The sequence below is a fragment of the Pyrus communis genome, chromosome 13 (assembly GCF_041283825.1).
Source record: "Pyrus communis isolate YQ-2024b chromosome 13, ASM4128382v1, whole genome shotgun sequence".
Taxonomy (NCBI): domain Eukaryota; kingdom Viridiplantae; phylum Streptophyta; class Magnoliopsida; order Rosales; family Rosaceae; genus Pyrus; species Pyrus communis.
This window is the reverse complement of record NC_142577.1, coordinates 21,465,226-21,483,616: the sequence shown is the minus strand read 5'-3', so window position 1 is coordinate 21,483,616 and position 18,391 is coordinate 21,465,226. Positions and strand designations below refer to the sequence as shown.

Below are 18,391 nucleotides of genomic sequence, written 5' to 3'. Positions count from 1 at the left end.
ACTTGTAGGTGAGCCTTCAATAAAAAACAGTAAAATTTTGACCTGTGAAATTACATAAGTGCCCATCATTTGTTTTGAGTGATAGAAGACTAAATAGTCTTTTCACCCTCTTTTGGTTGGCAAAGATGTTTCATTAATTAATAGAGATTAAAATTAAGGTAAATTACACTTTCATACCTTAGGTTTGGGGTCTATTTCAATTCCTTACAACATCTTCAAAACATTTCATTTTCATACCTTAAATACTATCTTATTTCAAAATAATACATCTGTTACATTTTCCATCCATTGATCCGTTAAATGCTGACGTGGCTGCCAAATGTCTGCCATGTGGCAAATAAAATAATTTTTTAAAAATTTTCTCAAAAAAAAAAAAAAATTGAAACCCATTTTTGCAAGAAGAAGAAGAAGAAGAAGAAGAAGAAGAAGGAGGAAAAAAGGGAAAAAAAAATTGTCCATCCCCACCCCCCCCCCCCCCCCCAGCGACCTAGAAGAAGAAGAAAAGGGTTTCAAATTCCCAGAACCCCCTACCCCGCCCCCCGGCGCCTGGCGACCCTCTTCCCTTCCCCTCACCCACCCTGACCCATCTCCCTTCCTCCCTCTTCTTCTTCTTCTTGTTTCAAATTCACGACCTTCCTCCCGTCCCCCCCCCCCCGGGCCCGGCAACCCTCCTCCCGTCCCCCCACCCACCCCAACCCATCTCCCTTTTTTTTTGAAAAAATTTAGGTTTTTTGTAAAAAATTAAAAAAATATTTTATTTGCCACGTGACAGACATTTGGCAGTCACGTGGCATATATGTGGCAGCCACGTTAGTATTTAACGGATCAATGGATGAAAGATGTAACAGAGGTATTATTTTGAAATAAAATAATACTTAAAGGTATGAAAGTGAAATATTTTGAAGATGTTGTAAGGAATTGAAATAGACCACAAACCTGAGGTATGAAAGTGTAATTTACCCTTTAAATTATTATTGTTTTTTTCAATTACATGAAATAAATACACGGGACAACCACAATTAGAATAAAACAAGTCTACAACAAAAAGTGATAAAGACCCATCAAAGCACAGACTAGGATTGTTGGTAAAAAAAAAAAATTCATGCCAAAATTATGAAGAAAAGAGAAAAGTTTTGGGGTTTTTGTTATGACCATTTTGTTACCGGAAGGCTGCAAATCATGTCTTGAACTTCAAAAGAAGTTCAAGTACGAAAAACGACCGGAGGAAGAAAAGAGTTCAAAACCAAAGGTTTGATATTTTGGGATGTTATTTTGGGTTCTCTTTCCTTCAAATAACTAAGAGCTTGTTTGGTATCTTACTTGAACTTAACTTTTTTAACTGAAAAACACTTTTTTAGTTTTAGGCGTTGAATTCTTGTTTGGTAGGACTCTTTTTAAAAATTGGATTCAAAATTAACTTAAAAACATAGGTTATTTCTTAAAAACACTAAAAATGAGTTTTTAGAGTTTTTCTGCTCCTCACTGTCTTTTTTTTGCTCTCTCTCCCAACCCTTTCTTTTTTCTCTCCTAACCCTCTCTTTCCTCTCTCCCCACGTCACACCCTGTTTTCTTTCTCCCTCCTCACCCACTCCCTGTCTTTCTCTCTCCTCGCCAACTATTTCCTCTCTCATCTTTCCCAATTCTCTCTCTCCTCCAATTTCTGCTCAAGGTAGTTTGAATTCAAACTAAAAAAATTATTTTTAAAAATCAACCAAATAGATTTTTGAAATTTTGAGATTTAAAAGAAAACTGTTTTTAAGTGATGTTATTTGAAAATTATTTTTAGGAACAATCAAAGTTTCTGAATAGAATATCAAACGAGCCCTAAACTTCTTAATTTAAGTCTAATTGCAAATTAGTTGAGAAATGACAAGAACTCAAAAAGAATTAGTTAAAATGACTAATTAGCTCTCATGTGTTCAGAAATTTTTATATTTCGGGCACAAATCAATGACCATTTCATTTTTTTAGCATACGTCAATCGAAACAATTTCCTGCTTCAACTAAGGTCAATAAAAATAATTTTCCCTTCAACTATGATCAGTGATTCCTTCTTGAGATTTTTCTTTATTGGCTTCTCCTCAACACTACAAAATGTCTATTGACTCAATCCTTTTGTTGAAAATATTTTTGCGACCTGGAAGGCTAAAACAAATTAGCTATTTGCGAGTTATTTCATTGGTGATTTAGGCATTCTTTTTAGAATGCACTACTTAACTAACACGACAAGTTTTTGGCCTTGATTTGTGTTTGTTAAGTTAGCTGAAACTTGAAGTTGGAGGACATGCGAGTGGTATATCACCATGATGAAGCTGATGAGAATCGTGTTGCCAATTCATGTCATCACTACATAGAAATTGAAATTTCAGTTTGAGAACATTAGTTTGGTCTTTTTTTTACTGTTATAGCTTATGTGGATATTTTGACATCTTCTTTGGACTCCTTAGGATATGCTCTAAAGGACATGGAAGTTGATGATTGTTTTATCACTTAAACGTTAATAAACGCGCTCATTCATATTAGTGACACGTTATTTAGTTTATAAATTTTGTCTCCAAGTTTAATCTCCCTAACATTATCCTTTTATTTACATATGGTACTCATTATTGGATAATAACTAAATAAGAGCATCTCTAATGCAAATACTTAAATTCTAGACATATATTCTTAAATTTGGGTTCCAAAAAGATGGTGAATTTATGTATTTTGGTTTCATTCTCCAGTGCAAAGACTAAAATTTTAAAACTCATTTTGAATTTTAAGATTTGAATGTTTGAATTGTACGAGAAAACACAATCAAGTGGTCTTCATATTATTTGTTTTATAAAATGATAGATTTTGTTAGATTAGATGTTAAATTAGTCACTGACGGAGTTCAAACGCATGCCGTCATACAATAACTCAACACATTTCGACCACTGTGGTGTATTGGAAAACTTTACACTCAAATATAAGATTTGAATCCAAATTTTTCGGCGGTGCATTGGAGATGCTATAATAATGTATAATGGAATCTCGAAGCTATTGAACGTAACAATGTAATATATTAGTTGCTGAACTTTGAAGTTTGATGACACGCTGAATTGTAGGATGACTTCACGTGTTGGAAATGCAACAAATGTGTAGCAAGTATGAATTATTGAACCCCAATCGTCAGTAATTGATTTGACATGGTAAAGTGGTTCGATTTCCTCACTGATTTTTGTTAGAAATGAATCAAAACCAAATCGTTCTATTGTATTAGTTCTACACGTAAGTTACCGTCTGTCAAACTAGGACCAAATTGGGTGACCAAACCTATCAACATTTGGGCCTTATCACCTCATAAAACAAACATTCACCTCCATGGCGCACCAAATTATACACACATGAGAATTGAGATGGGTTGGATCCAGCCATCTCCTTCCTCAATCCGTGGGCCCCATTATCCTTTTATCCCTACCCCGCCCATCTTAACGAGAGATTTTTAAGAGTAGTACTACATTTACTTTTTATTTTACCATTTTTTTATAACAAGGGTAAAGTCATCAACACATATGACATAAATGAAACAAACAATGATACAAATAAATAAATAAAGTAAAATTTTTATTTTCTAAATATCGAGTGTTTAATTAGTACTCCACACGTAATAATACAACTTTGAAAAAAAAATTTCTCCATCTAAACCAACACGCACTATTGTCACTTAATACTACTATCTAATTATATTTCTCTTTATTTCTAAGTAAAAGGTGTAAATGCAAATTTCCGTCATCTTCTCATTTGATGAAAATGCATATGCAAAATAATAACACTTAAGATTAAGTGTTTTGGAATTTTTGGGTAGAGAATGACTAGGAATTTTAGTAGGAGAATAAGGCTATTTATAGGGGAGTGATCGGCCCTATTTGGAAAACAGGGGCCGACCATATATGGTCAAATTGTAAGTGTAATTGCAAGATATTATGTGAAATAATATCTTGTAATTAACTTGGCAATTAATCCCAAATTAAATAGGAAAATTGGGAGTTACATTTTGAATAAGGATTTGATGAGAGGAATTTAAATAAATATCATTTTGATTATGTTTGACTCTTCCTTTATTGAGCCGTTATTGTCCGTTGCATGCGCGCGGGAATCCTGGTGTGCCTCGAGGGTAATTTTGTCTTTTTACCCAAAAGTCTACGTGTCACCTCTATAATTTTCTTAATTATTTTTTGCTCCACAAATGCCCTCACACCTGTTGGGCTGCTCACAGGAAAGTGTAGCAGGTGTAGAGATTTTCCCTTACTTTAGGAAACGTAAGATTGTTTCATATTTTGATGTAGATTCCTACATTAATTGGAAATTAGATTCTTCTAGGAAAGGGAAATAAATTACTTCCAAAGTCTATTTAAGCCTACCTTAAGTAGATGATTAAATCAACTTCAAGGAGCAATTTATTCTACCCTACAAGAGAGAGAAAGCTAGAAGATATTTGTTCCCCTTTCCTTAGCAATCTTCTACACTTGTCTGTGCAAAGGACTGTCTTTCGTTGCTTTCTTCATTTTCACGTCACACCAGGGTAAGAAAAAAAAATTAATTTTTCATTGTCTTTGTAATTTTTTAGAGCCTCGGGCCTTGAAATTTGGCTTAACAGAGGTCGAGGATGAGTGAAAAGGTGGCTTGAAGGGTAACGGCACTGTTGCCGGGGGTGGTATGGTGCGGTGGCGGCTCGTTGTGGGTCGAGGTTTGGGTACAATGGCGTGGGCCGTATGGGCGAGCATGGGCTCGGCTTGGGTTAGGACTTCTCAGCTTAGGCCAAGGCTATGAGGTGTTGGGGCGCTAAGCTTTGGGCCACTGGGCTTAGGCCAGTGTGGGAGAGGTGAGAGAGAGGAAGGCACGGGGGTGCCAACCCTCTTCCTTTTGGATTAAGGCAAAAGAATGCATGACGCACTCGGTTGCTTGGCGTGTTGGGCCGAGAGGTAGAGATGGGAGCCAGTGCCGGTTGGGCTCCTTTGACTGCTGTCCTTGGGCCGTGGGCTCGATGTTTCTTTTGTGTGTGTGTGTGTGTGTGTGTGTGTGTGTGCAGCTGTCTAACAATTCTTCCTTGAAGCATATATGCATGCAACAAGAGATGATGGTATACTGCCCTTGTATCACCAAGGCAGGTATTTGAGTAAAGTGGGCTACTTCAAGGCTACTCACTTCAAAATTAGCTTCAATGATTCATTCAGAGATTTCCTTGAAGCATATAAGCATGTCATGCCATATAGGGTGTGTGTGAATCATGTCAAAAAGGGTAGCAGTCGTGAGCCATGTAGTGAGGCTCGGAGAACCATTAAGTTTCACCCTTACTACTTCATGTTGAGATTTACTTTTCCTATGCCGTGTTTCTTCCAATAAGTGATTTGCCCCATGAAGTGTGCCCCCGCTCAATGTTCTCCAAATGCGGTCTGTGTAATGGTGGGATTCCTCAATCTAAGCTAATTCTTTAACTTGGATCTAATCGTCAACGAATTCTAGTACTTCTTTGACATAGGCCATATTGATGGAGTTGGGCAGTTGTGATCCTGCCATAGGTTCTTCGATCATTCAAGTAAGGGAGATCACGAATGGGCCAAGGAAACTTTGGAGATAAGTGGAGAATAGGAGTCCGATTCTTCCCATGAGCTACACGTTCCGACGATTTTCATCACCGGTAAGTAAACTGCTTAGTCTCTAGGCTGTTTTGTGCTTTTGCTAAGCTGCTATCTGATTTGTTGATTGTTCTTCTCTGCTTATATAGATTCGGAGTTCGGCTCAACTCCCAAGACTTTTTCAGATATGAAAAAGGTGCATGTTGCTTTAGGTATCCTCGTTGAGTACCGTGAGTGGCGTTGGCTGCTTAGTCCTCTTTGCTAGGAGAAAGATGGGCTGCCTCTGAAAGAAGAGATAAGTTGGAGGCACTAGCTTGTCTGATCACTGTCGTGGAGCCTGTTGTGAATGAAAGTGGTAAAAAGAGATATTCCTTGCTTGTTCAAGAAATGCTGGTTAAGAAAAAGTCAAAGACTTCTTCCGCTACTCGTGAGGGTCCGCCTGCTGCCGATAAGCTTGTGATTGACTTGAATTCTTCCAAAGGGAAGAAAGATGAGGCTGCTATATCTAATCCGGTGATGCCTGCCATGTCGAATGTAGTTAGTACAATTGCTGATAGGATTGCTCAACGTAGAGTTTCTGTCGTGCCCCCAGTTCCAAAATCCATGCCAAGACATCAGTTAGGAGCTAAGTTTTGTTTACCTTCGGATAGGCTTGCTACTATGATGAGCAATAAGGTAGACTTTGTTGCTAAAATGGTGCCAATGCCTATTCCTCTTACTGCTGAGACTAGTTCGCATGTTAAGAAAGAGGAGGCTGCTCGCGTGCGCAACTATAAGAAATCCACCAAGCTTGTTTCTGGAAAGGCTACTAAGATCTATGCACTTTTGAAGCTAGATTTGCTTGAAGACATGGATGCATGTGCCAAGCTTGTTGATGACGTTAGATAGGTTATTTGCCCAAGTACATTTGCGAAACATACGACCCAATATAAAATGACTGCTTTGCTTGCTATAATGTAGAAAACGGTGATTCTGGTAGCTGAGTCTATGCTCTTTGATCGAGAGAATACCAAGGCTGCCAAGGAAATGGCAACGACTATGGAAGCTGAGACTTATTCTTCTACCAAGAAGATCAAGAGGTTGAAGTCTGATACCAAGGCTGCCAAGGAAATGGCAACGACTATGGAAGCTGAGGCTTATTCTTCTACCAAGAAGATCAAGAGGTTGAAGTCTGAGCTTGTCGCATTGAGGGGGTCCAATATCTCTGACCTCACTTCTCTGTAGCTTGAGACAACTCGCCAGAAGATCATTGACTAGAAGACTAAGCTTGACGCGATCCAAGTAAAAAAGTGCAGAGAAGAAGATTGGATGTTACATATCTCAGATTCAAGATCTTAAGCGTGCCATTTCTGAACTTTGTTATCTTGTTTACGTAAAGGATAAAGAATTGATTGCTGCTTATAATCAAGTGATCCATTTCAAGAAGGTCGTTGATCGGCTTAAACACCATGTTGGAACTCTAAGATGTATTGAAGATCAACAAAAATCTAAAGAAGGAAGTGGATGAGCTACAGTGCGTCCGTGTGGTATGCTCGAGGAGAACGAACAACTGAAGAATGAGAAGGTTGGGCTCGAGGCTTCGCTTGTTCAGAGTCCGACCAATTTCTACAAGTTGGGTTATGTAGATCATCTTTTTGGTAGGCCGTCTGACTTTAAGTTTGTTGGGAAAGACTTTGAGACTTTCTATATTTCTCCGGAAGACTTGTTTGCCTTTACTTTTGAGGCTTCTATTAGTGAAGTGGTCTGAGAAGTTGGTGCCCAGGCTGGGGTAGCCGGGGGTGAAACGCTGGATGATGTCGATGCTGAGAGCGTCGCGGCTGCTGAAGGTATGACGACCGAGTAGTCGTGGGATGTCCAAACTGCTTAAGAGTAGTCTTCTAGGTAGCCTTTATGATTTTCTTTGTTTTTCTTGTTGCTTTTTTCTTTGCTTGAACTCATTCAGCCTTTACTATTTGTTTATCAATTTTGCTAGAAAATTTAATAAACTTGCTTCATTCACTTCTTTTGTTTATGCCCAACCTTTGACCTTTAGACCAGCGGCAAACGTGTTGCTTTTCATAAATAGACAGGCCCACGTAGCCTATGCAGCCGTAGATGTTGGTGTAGAACTTTTGCAAAGTTGTTAACCATAGGGTTGTAGCCGGATGCCTTACTTATAGAAGTAGATGAAGCAGCGTGACCACTTGCCTTTCTTCAATCCTTTGAGCTGTGTGGCCTACATCACAACATACTAAAGATTTTTGGGTCATGAAATTCGCTTACCTTTCGTATCAAAAGTACGCGGCTGTATGGAATTTTGTAAGCAAAGGTTCGAGAGAACTCCTTGCTCTTTATGTAACCAATTTCGTAGGTTGTGTAGCAAGTATCACAACACTTTAGGAATTAATGTAGATCAAAACGATCATTCTGCGCTTGGCAAAGGTGAAGCTTATTGATTGCGTAGCATGTCGGTAATGGACAGAGCTTCGTATGGGCACGTTAACTGTTTAACCTTTCACAAAAAATATACGGTTGTATAAGTTTAACGTGGCTTACTGCTCGAAGGGTAAGCCGTAGATAGTTTTCTGGAAATTTTAGGCTACCTTAGTGCTCGGTAGTAGCTTTAGGGTTCCAAGACAACCGTCCATAGGGCATACTGCGTAATATGCCTTATCTGTCTCTTAGGCCCTGTTTCTCACGAAATAGGCCAAGAGACTCATCATTTAGTTAGCTAAGCCTTGAAAAAGATCATTGTGGCTTCTTCTTTGAATCCCGGCGCAAGCCATTGTGCACTTAGTTACACCAAGGCAGCTCGACTCATCCATATCTGGATATTCGGAATGTATAGTTTATCTTCCCGAATTAGAGAGCAAACCCATGTGGGTGTCAAGGAATTGGTTTACCCTATCGCATTAGAGAGCAATTAGTTTATCCTCTCGCATTGGAGAACTGACCATATGGATGTTGGAGAATTGGTTTACCCTCTCACATTGGAGAGCAAACCCAGATAGGTGTGGGGGAATTAGTTTACCCTATCGCACTAGAGAGCTAACTCATATGGGTGTTGGGGAATTGGTTTATCCTCTTACACTGGAAAGTATGGAAGTCGTTATCGTGAGCGTAGCTGAGGAAAACTGGACAACTGAAATAAACCTCAGTCTGTGAGGTCTTGTTCGACAATCTGTTTGAGACTTTGAACTGCTTGTGAAACCCGCGTAAGGGTGTAAGTGGGAAGCACAGTAAGTTGTTCTTGGACATTCTCCAACTATTACGCCATCTTCGGGTGCTTTGCTGTGTACTCCCAAGTAGTCTGGCTGGTAATTAGTCGGGAATCAAAATGAATTACAAGTTTTTTTATTGCCAGGTCTTTTGCCATTCGGAGGCCTGCTAGTAGGGCTTCGTACTTTATTTCGTTGTTAGATGCTTTGAAGCCTAGAGTGATTGTCTGCTCGAGCATTGAATCTTCTGGGGTAATAAAGACCACCCCTGCTTCGAAGCCCTTATAGTTAGATGCATCGTCGACGTGCAAATGCCAGAAGTATCTATCGGGTGAAACAAACGCGGCTAGGGCGTGCTCGATTGCCTCCAAGGGGTCATTGGGTCGCTCTATTGCGTCGCATTGGCTAGGCGTGAATTCTACTATGAAGTCCGCCAAGGCTTGGGCCTTTATTGCAGTACGAGGTTGGAAAACTAAGCGATATTGGCTAAGTTCCAACGTTCATTTCATTACTCGTTAAGAAGCATTTGTACTATGTAAGATTGATCGTAGAAGATACTGAGTCATAATGATGACTGTATGAGCTTGAAAATATGGTATAAGTTTCTGAGCCACAACAACTAACGGCAAAATTAATTTCTTTATCTTTGGATATCTGGTTTCGGCATCGAGAAGAGCTTTAGAAGTATATAATACTGGTAGTTGAGCCCTCAACTCTTTTCGTATTAGGGCAGAACTCACTGCTACTTCTGAGATTGCCAAGTAGATGTATAAGTCCCCCGCTAGTAAAGGAGGTGATGTTAGATACTTCTTTAGGTTTTGGAAAACTCTTTTGCACTTATCATCTCATTTGTCTCGTTGTGCCCTCTTAATTGCTTTGAAAAAAGGCTTGCATCGATCGGTGGACCGCGAGAAGAAATGATTAAGTGTGGCTGCTCATCTGGTCAGACCTTGAATCTCCTTCAGAGTAGTAGTGGACTTCATATTCAAGATCGCTCGAATTTTCCTTGAATGTGCATCAGCGGGGTTGGGCTTTGTTGCCTTCACCAAGTTGTTAATATAGTCCGATCACTGCTTTGGGTCAAGAAATATGTGATCGACGTCTCTTGACCCGTCTTCGGTTAAGGTAAAGTTGTCTTTCTACACTTCAATATCTTTTATGAAGGTAAATGACTTTTTCTTTGACACCTTTAGTACTTGCACAGTGTATTGTTGAGATGTGGCTTGGTTTGACTTGATATCTTCGACTCTTCCTACCGGGATGCGAAATCATATTTTCTTAACTCAATAAAGGTTATCGCGCTCAGTCTCATTAGCCAGTGTTGACCTAGAATCCCATTATAGGGAGACGGGTCGCTAGCTATTATGAACGTCTGCTTTGAGACCACTGGAGGTGTTTTCATATCGAATGTTATTTTACCGATGGCAGTCGAGGTATGATCGTTGAATCTGGTGCATACCTTCGCTCGTTGTATGATTAAGTTTTCCATGCCCATCTACTGAATGGTTGAGAGTAAAAGTAGGTTGACTGCGCTGTTGTTGTTCACCATCATTTTGTCGACTATGACGTTGGCTAGTTAGACAGATATCATTAGTGCGTCGTTGTGTGAGAAGTCGACACCTTCGACATCCTACTTGGTTTGTAGCTCTTCATTGGCGTCTGCGTTCCTTCTAGGTTACGCAGCAGGCTTGTCCAAGTATCTGTCGACCTTGCCTTATTTCACCAACTTTTCTAGATAGTTCCTCAAAGTGTAGCAGTCGTTGGTTGTGTAATTGGGACCTCGATGGAATACGCAGTACTTGGTGTGGTCTAACTTGGAGGTATCTCCCTTTGATTGCTTCAGCAACTTGAACTATGGTTCGTTCTTGATGTCGTGGAGGATTTGGTGGATCGAGATCAAGAACTTAGTGGATGCCGGGCCTTGTTTAGTTAAGGATCAGTCCCTGCGCTTGGCTTTTTGCTTGCTTTTGTTGTTGTACCGTTTCCCATCCGCTTTATTTTGAGCTACTGCCAATTCTTTTCGAGGCTACTCAGGTGCCTTGTCTGCTCACCAAGCTTCGTCCTAGAGTACATGCTTCTTTGTTAGAGCGAAAAAGTTTGCCAGAGTTAAATCTTTTTTCATGATCAATTCTTTGAACAATGGGTGGTTTTCTAGGAGTCATTTTTGGAAGGTTACACTAGCTATCGAGTCATCGCATTCGACTATCTTTGCCTTATCTGCTTTGAACCTCTTCACATAGTCACGAAACGACTTCTTTGGGTTGTTTTTGACGTTGAACAAATGATCAGACTTCTTTTTGATCGAGCAGTAAGATGAATACTCCTTGGTGAAAACCAAAGAAAGCTCATTGAAACTTCGGATGAATTATGACTGTAGGTTGTGGAATTAATCTTGCGTTTACCTTGTAAAGTGGTGGTAAATATCTTACACATGAGAGTGTCGTTGTTCCGATAAAGGATCATTGTGCTTCGGTAGTGCTTCAGATGTCTCTCCGGGTCTCCATCCTATTTGAATAATATGAAATGTGGCATGCTGAACTTACGTGGGGGCTCTGCCTGCTCGATCTCGTCTGTGAAGAATGACCTGCTTATGTTAGTCATGTCCCGTTGTAGTGCATCATCAGTGACTTTGTTGCGCTGGAAATTACGCAAGCACTCAGTTAGGAGCCTCTATACTTTTTCTTGAATTTACCTTTGTTGGGGTAGGGGAGCCCTTGGCTGCCCCTGGTTGTCACTTGCTGGTCTAGGTTGTTCTTCCATGTGTTCGGCTCATCTATGTGCGGTTGTGGTGCACATGGTACGTTCTTAGCATGCGAGCAAATTTCTTGCAGGCTGACTGTTGAACTTGAGCCAGATTGAGTGACTAATTTTCTCCGTTCGTCATGCTGCCTACTCCGATGTGAGGTGGATGATGCTTATTGCGAGCCTAGCCACGAATGAACACTTCGCTTGGAAGGTTGCTCATGTTGATTATCAGAGTGTGGTCCCAACCGTGAATGTATGCTTATCCGTGGGCCTAACCGAGAATGTACATTCCTCCGCACACTAAGATGAGAGTATACGCTATCTCGGGGGCCCAGTTAGTAGTGTACACTGCCAGAACGCTCGGTTTGTATTTGGTCGAGAAGATGCTTGTCGGGACGTTGCTGGAAAGGTTCGTCGTCTGCCATAGTCCTACTTCGGTACATCTCGTCCGGGGCACACTGCAAGAGTTGATTCCCCAAGGTCGTCTGTTGTATGAAGGCGTTTGTTAACTCTATGACTTGTCAGGACAAGTGTTGTTTGCCATTTAGGTTGGAAGAGCTTGGATTGTATGTGTTTCCTTGTGTAGTGGAAGTGTAATGGGCTCCGGGCGTGAGATTTGAGTTGGGATATGTCAAATCTGCAGAGAAATGAGGTGAAAATACCTTCGGTTCAATCGTTGGCCCAGAAATATGAAGTTGGAACGGTTGAACTGGTCATGGACCGGTTTAGATTGTTTTGAGGGCCACAAGAGTGGGTTGGACCGTGGATTGGGCCATGGGAGTGCGTGTGCGTTGGGCCTCCTTTCTCCTCAGCGCGACTTAGGCCTGTTGATCTTGGGTTCAGCTTTGGAGCGCACTGGGCTCACGTTGGCCTTGGGCCCGCGAGTGTTAGGATGCTTCAATTGCTGCAGCTGCTTGGGCCTTTGCTGCCATTGCAGCGCCATAGGCCTGTTGAATGTGGGCTGCTTTGTGCTAGGCTGGCTGCCTTGTGGCGTAGGCCTGGCCGGCCTGTTGCGATGTGGCCTGCTCACTGTAGGTAGCCAAGGGTCGCTGCCGTGGTAGCTATCATAGTGGTGCCCTGTGGGGGTCATGCCACTGCACTCGTTGTCGCGTTGAGCTTCGTGGATCGTCGTGGTCCAAATCCTTGAATGTAGGAAATTTCGTTCATTGTAGTTTCTGAATTTCTAGTCATTGTACTTTTTTTTTAACCTTTATTCAAAGAATTTTATAAAAAAAATTCTAGGAATAAGAATGTATGAAAAATCTACAAATGAATGAGAAATTAGAAACTTTGAATGCGAGAGTCTTCTTCGATCGTGTGAATCAAGCTCTCAATGAAAGCACCAATTTGTGGATATAAATGTCCGCCATCTTCTCATTTGACGAAAATGCACTTGCAAAATAATAACACTTAAGATTAAGGCCAAAAGCCTCACGCGCCCACGATGAATGAGGGACTTTGGCCGAAGAATCTCTGATGTCAAAGTTAGAAGTTGAAAGAGAATGTGTTTAGGAATTTTTGGATAGAGAATGACTTAGAATTTTAGTGAGAGAATAAAACTATTTATAGGGGAGTGACCATCCCTATTTGATTAAATAAGGGCTGGTCATATATGCTCAAATTATGAGTGTAATTGCAAAATATTATGTGAAATAATATCTTGCAATTAACTTGGTAATTAATCCCAAATTAAATAGGAAAATTAGGAGTTACCTTTTGAATAAGGATTTGATGTAGAGTGATAAGAGAGATTTGAATAAATATCATTTTGATCACCTTTAACTCTTCTTTGATTGAGCCGTTATTATCCGTTGCATGCGCGTGGAAATCCCTGTGTACCGCGAGAGTAATTTCGTCATTTTCATCTAAAAGTTCATGTGTCACCTTCATAATTTTTTTGATTATTTTTTTAGGAAAACTAATGAAAATGGTTTGAAAGCTTTGAGTTTTAACGATAAGGACAAAATAAAAGGTAAATTGAATAGTACCAGGTTTGACTTTTTAGTGTAAAAAATATGGTTTTTCGTTAAAGTGAACAGTACCGTGGGCTTTTCGTTAAAACTCCCTATTTTTTTCTCTACAAAAGGTCTTAGATTCGATTCTCGTCAAAGACGAATTTAAACCGTATTATTACTAATCTATTGTGAAACTAAGTTCACATCTTATTATTATTCGTTAATAACCAAAAAAAAAAAAAAAAAAAAAAGCCCAACGCGTACTATCCTCAAATCCTCCGATGCTTTGCCTTTTGTCTTAATTGTTAAATCTACCCACCCCAGACAAATCCCAAATTATTCCGTTATCCATAAAGTGCGCGCGGCGTGCCCTTCCTCCGCCCAAAATCGTAAAACTTCTCGTGACGAAAATACCCCTATTCAAAAGAATATGTTACCCGCACCACCCCACCAATTATTATACGTCGAGGCCTAAAATCGTGATTTCATCGTCGCAGTTCTTTCTTTATTCCCTCACATTCCTCTGTACTGGTCTGTAGCTCTATCGGAGGGTGGCAACGATTCCCAATCTTCCCTGATTTGATTTCCCCTCTTTCTTTTTGCAATTTAATTAGACAATTTAAATCTCACTCCCTTTTTTGTTTTTGTTTTTTCTGATCAATTTATTGGAATTTTAGCAATTTTGGTTTCTCCGGAGTTAATTTGCTAGTGCTGTCGCTCTTTTAAGCTTTCGATCTCGACCGTTGGATTCAATGGCGGCGGGAACAATGGCGACCGCCGCCGGAGCCGCCGTGATTCTTTACTACGTGCTCAATCGGAGGGTGGCAACGAACGAGGGCGGGGTGGAAGACGGGGATGACGACGGCGATCTGAGTGGAAATCTCTCGAGGATGAGATCGGCGAGGAAACGGCTTTCTCGGCGACCGGCTCAAGCGCCCGCCACGTGGGTCGAGTCGCTTACCACCTTGTCCGATACGCTCCGGTTCACCTACTCCGAAACGCTCGGGAAGTGGCCGATCGGCGACTTGGCCTTCGGTATTAACTACCTCATGCGGCGGCAGGTGAGTAATTCGCTCAAAATTGGAGTCCTTTTCTGCAAATTTTCGCTCTTTTGTGGCCTGTGCTTGTAAAAGTTTCGTTATTTGAGTATTAAGTCCTTGAATTTTTGGTTAATTCGCAGGGTAACTTACAAGTTGCGAGTGTGTATGCTGGTAGTGGTAGTGTGCAGCTCAAAGGGTCTGAAATCGTTGAGGAGTTAAATTATTACTTGAAGTTGCTGACGCTTTGTATGCTCTTTTCGAAGAAACCGTTTCCGGTGTTTTTAGAGTCCGGGGGTTTTTCTCAGGAAGATGTTCTTCTCCAGAAGCCCAAGGCCGGGGTTAGTAAGCTCATAACTAATCTACATTTGCTTATGTTTTTGTTCAAAATTGTTCTACTGGTAATCGGACTGATGTGGATCGATCGCATTCCTTTTGATACCGCGAGTAGTGGCAGATTGGCTCTGTAAATTCGAGCTACAGATGCTATATTCTGAGACATTTTTGTGTAGATATTTAGTACCGCAGAACTGTCTAAGCGCTCAAATTTGTGGCTAAGCAAATAACACATACAAACAAATCCTTGGATTATAGAATTCCAAAATAGTATACTCAGCAAATCCGTCGATTCAAACAAAGCTGCCCACTTTCTCAAAATCCACCATTTCCCACTTTGTCATTCAAAATCATCATAGACTCATAGCAATACCATATTCACAAGCCCTTAGTTCGATCACAACCGAGTTTTCCAACTTCATAAGTAAGAGTGAAACAGGTTCAAGAGTCTAAGTTGATGCAGAAAATGAGAGAAGGATATCTGTGATAATGGAGTTATGATGTTAAAAACTCAAAAAAGAAGGACATTTATTTATATTATGTTTGGAGTATAGTAGTCATGTTGCAAACAATGGTGCTCACAATTCTATGTTTCTGTGAGAAAGCAGCTTTTGGTTTTATTATTCTCTTTAAAATTTGTGATTGATTCATCTATTAATTAGAACAAATATGCTTGCAGCTTCTGAAGCCTGCCTTCACTATTATACATGATAAGAATTCAAAATGCTTCCTTCTATTAATACGTGGTACACATAGCATCAAAGATACACTAACGGCCGCAACTGGTGCAGTGGCCCCTTTCCACCATTCGGTATTGCATGATGGTGGAATAAGCAACTTAATCCTAGGGTATGCTCACTGTGGGATGGTTGCTGCAGCCCGTTGGATTGCTAAGATTAGTACTCCTTGCTTGCTTAAGGCTGTTGGTGAATATCCCGATTACAAAGTGAAGGTAAATGCCATTTCTTTAATTTAAATAAAGCATGCCACTTGTTCATTGATTTTCCATTTCAAAATTGATCAAAAGCTGTATTATCGCTTTCCTGCTTATACATGTTTTATGCCTAACTAATGTTGATTTGTGCATATCAGGTTATTGGGCATTCACTGGGTGGTGGTACAGCTGCGTTGTTAACATATATTCTTCGAGAACAAAAAGAGTTCTCTTCAAGCACTTGCATTACATTTGCTCCAGGTATTTCTGCTGAATTTATCTTTGTTAATGGTTCTAATTTCATATCCATTTGTTCATGGAAATGCACATATAAATTCAATAGATAGAAGGTATTAAATATGAGTCGTTACTTTTGAAGAACAGATAATGTGTGTGGGTAGGGGTGTCGTTTTATGCTTATAGGTTGGCGTATTGGTATCTGTGCTTTGCTTCAGAAAAGTGTTTCCTAAGGTCTCTTTTTGTCTGCTTTGGTAGAAAATGCTCATGTACCTACCTAATTTTCATTCTCCAGCTGCGTGTATAACATGGGAGTTGGCAGAATCTGGCAAGCACTTCATCACTACTATAATCAATGGCTCCGACCTGGTTCCTACTTTCTCAGCAGCTTCTGTTGATGACCTCCGCTCTGAGGTATTTTATTTTTACCATATTCGAGTGGATGCATATAGCATTTGTTCTTTGTAATCATGAATATAGTTTGATTCTCGTCTGTTAGACATTTCCAGAGTTCTTATGAGAATTTGTCATTATCAGGTCACAGCTTCCTCATGGTTAAATGATTTGCGGGATCAAGTTGAGCGTACAAGAGTTTTGAATGTTGTTTATCGCTCTGCAACTGCTCTGGGTTCTCGTCTACCTTCTATTGCCAGTGCAAAAGCGAGGGTTGCTGGTGCAGGTGCACTATTGCGACCAGTATCCAGCAGCACACAGGTAAAGCTATGTTTCCTCTCATATAATGTAGTAATTTGTACAGTGTACTTGTGAACCGTTACTGAATTGTTGCTAATTGGCTCATTTGAATTATATTATACTGGTCTATTTGTTTAATAATCATTATCGAACATCAATTACTACTGTCCAGTGTCCACCCTGCATCCTTTGTATCCCAATCTTGCTCATACTTTGTGTTATAACAGACTATGCTTTGTAACCTGTAGGTTGTGATGAAGCGTGCACAGAATGTTGTTGTGAGAACGCATTCATCCATATCATCATGGTCTTGCATGGGTGCACGTCGCCGTAATGTGGGCCAATTACCTAACTCTAAAGCAGACGATTTGCAAGAATTTTCTATTATATGTGAAAAGGATTCTGAATCTCACGATGGAGTAATCGTAGACCCAATGCTGAATAACTCAGACTCTAGTTCTAGTGGTGGATCAGGCCATGATGATACCGATGAAGAGGAGCAGCTTTTGCCAGTGGATGGAAATACTGCTACATCTTCTGTTGAAGACATTACTGAAGGCGAGCTGTGGTATGAACTGGAGAAGGAGCTTAAGAGGCAGGAGCATGAAGTCAATGTCGAGGCCCGAGAGGAAGAAGCTGCCGCAGTGAAAGAAATAACAGAGGAAGAAGATATGCTAGTTGACGTTGCAGAAAGCAACACGCCTATCTCTTCCTCGGATGTTTCAGAGAACCATCGTTTCTATCCCCCTGGCGGAATCATGCACATTATATCAGTCCCTTCATCCTATCCTACTAATTTAGATGACAACGGGCCGACGGCTGAAGAGCGAGTGGGTTTATACGAGACACGTAGAGAACTGTACAGTAAGCTCCGACTTTCTAGAACGATGATTAATGATCACTACATGCCTATGTATAAGAAAATGATGGAATTGTTGATCAGGGAACTGGAAAATGATGAATCCAGTAATTGTATAATGGGAAAAGATTAAATCAATACAAGATCATTTATGTTGCATGCCCTGTCTGAGTGCACACTGCAGAGTTGGATTTTATATCTGTGTTTCTTGTTCTATGGGTAAAACTGCTTATATCCACATCCAAGATAAGTTAAAATGACAGAAGCACTTTTGGAATCTGGCATTTTACTTTAAGCTGTTAATGATGTTATTGGGGGCCAAGCTTCATAGACCCAACTTGGATGCTTATTCGGCATCCAAAGAATCCACCACCACAAAATTTGCAAGTTGAAAATCATCTGGATTCGGCATTATATATCCCCAGCCAGCCCCACCATTATCCTTCTTTCTATTGGAGGATAAGGTCCCATCATTTTCAGATTTTTAAGGTCCCGTCAATTTCAGATTTTTTTATACAACAGGTTTGCTAAAGCATAGTTTGCCCCAAAAAAAAAGAAAAAAAAAGAAAAAGAAAAAAAAAAGGAGGTTTGCAAAGGCATAAGAACACTTCCCAGTGTAGTAAGGCTCTCCTGAACAATAGACGTCTTAATTATCTTAAATGAACAGTAAAAATAGCTGCTCAAGTGCATTTTCACTTCTAGACTGAATGACCTAGACCATTCTTATTAAAATATTCGTATTTTTTTATTTCATAAAATAATAAAAGATAACTTTTATTTTTAATTTCGGATAATAAT

At 40.2% G+C, this 18,391-nt stretch overlaps 1 protein-coding gene across 1 annotated transcript; it reads left to right on the top strand.

Annotated features, from left to right (window-relative positions):
* The first annotated feature begins 13,819 nt into the window (after positions 1-13,819).
* LOC137737069 (uncharacterized) lies at positions 13,820-17,757 on the top strand. The gene is made up of 7 exons (XM_068476422.2): positions 13,820-14,558; positions 14,678-14,875; positions 15,550-15,822; positions 15,963-16,065; positions 16,337-16,455; positions 16,579-16,755; positions 16,983-17,757. Exons 1-7 carry the CDS (start codon positions 14,250-14,252, stop codon positions 17,724-17,726), a joined length of 1,923 nt encoding a protein of 640 aa, XP_068332523.2. The 5' UTR covers positions 13,820-14,249; the 3' UTR covers positions 17,727-17,757.
* The last annotated feature ends 634 nt before the right edge of the window (positions 17,758-18,391 follow it).

Coding starts and splice junctions, on each gene's coding strand:
- LOC137737069 (XM_068476422.2), top strand. CDS start 14,250: ATGGCGGCGGGAACAATGGCGACCGCCGCCGGAGCCGCCGTGATTCTT. Junction 15,823..15,962: donor ATCCCGATTACAAAGTGAAG/GTAAATGCCATT, acceptor TGTGCATATCAG/GTTATTGGGCATTCACTGGG. Junction 16,066..16,336: donor TTGCATTACATTTGCTCCAG/GTATTTCTGCTG, acceptor TTCATTCTCCAG/CTGCGTGTATAACATGGGAG.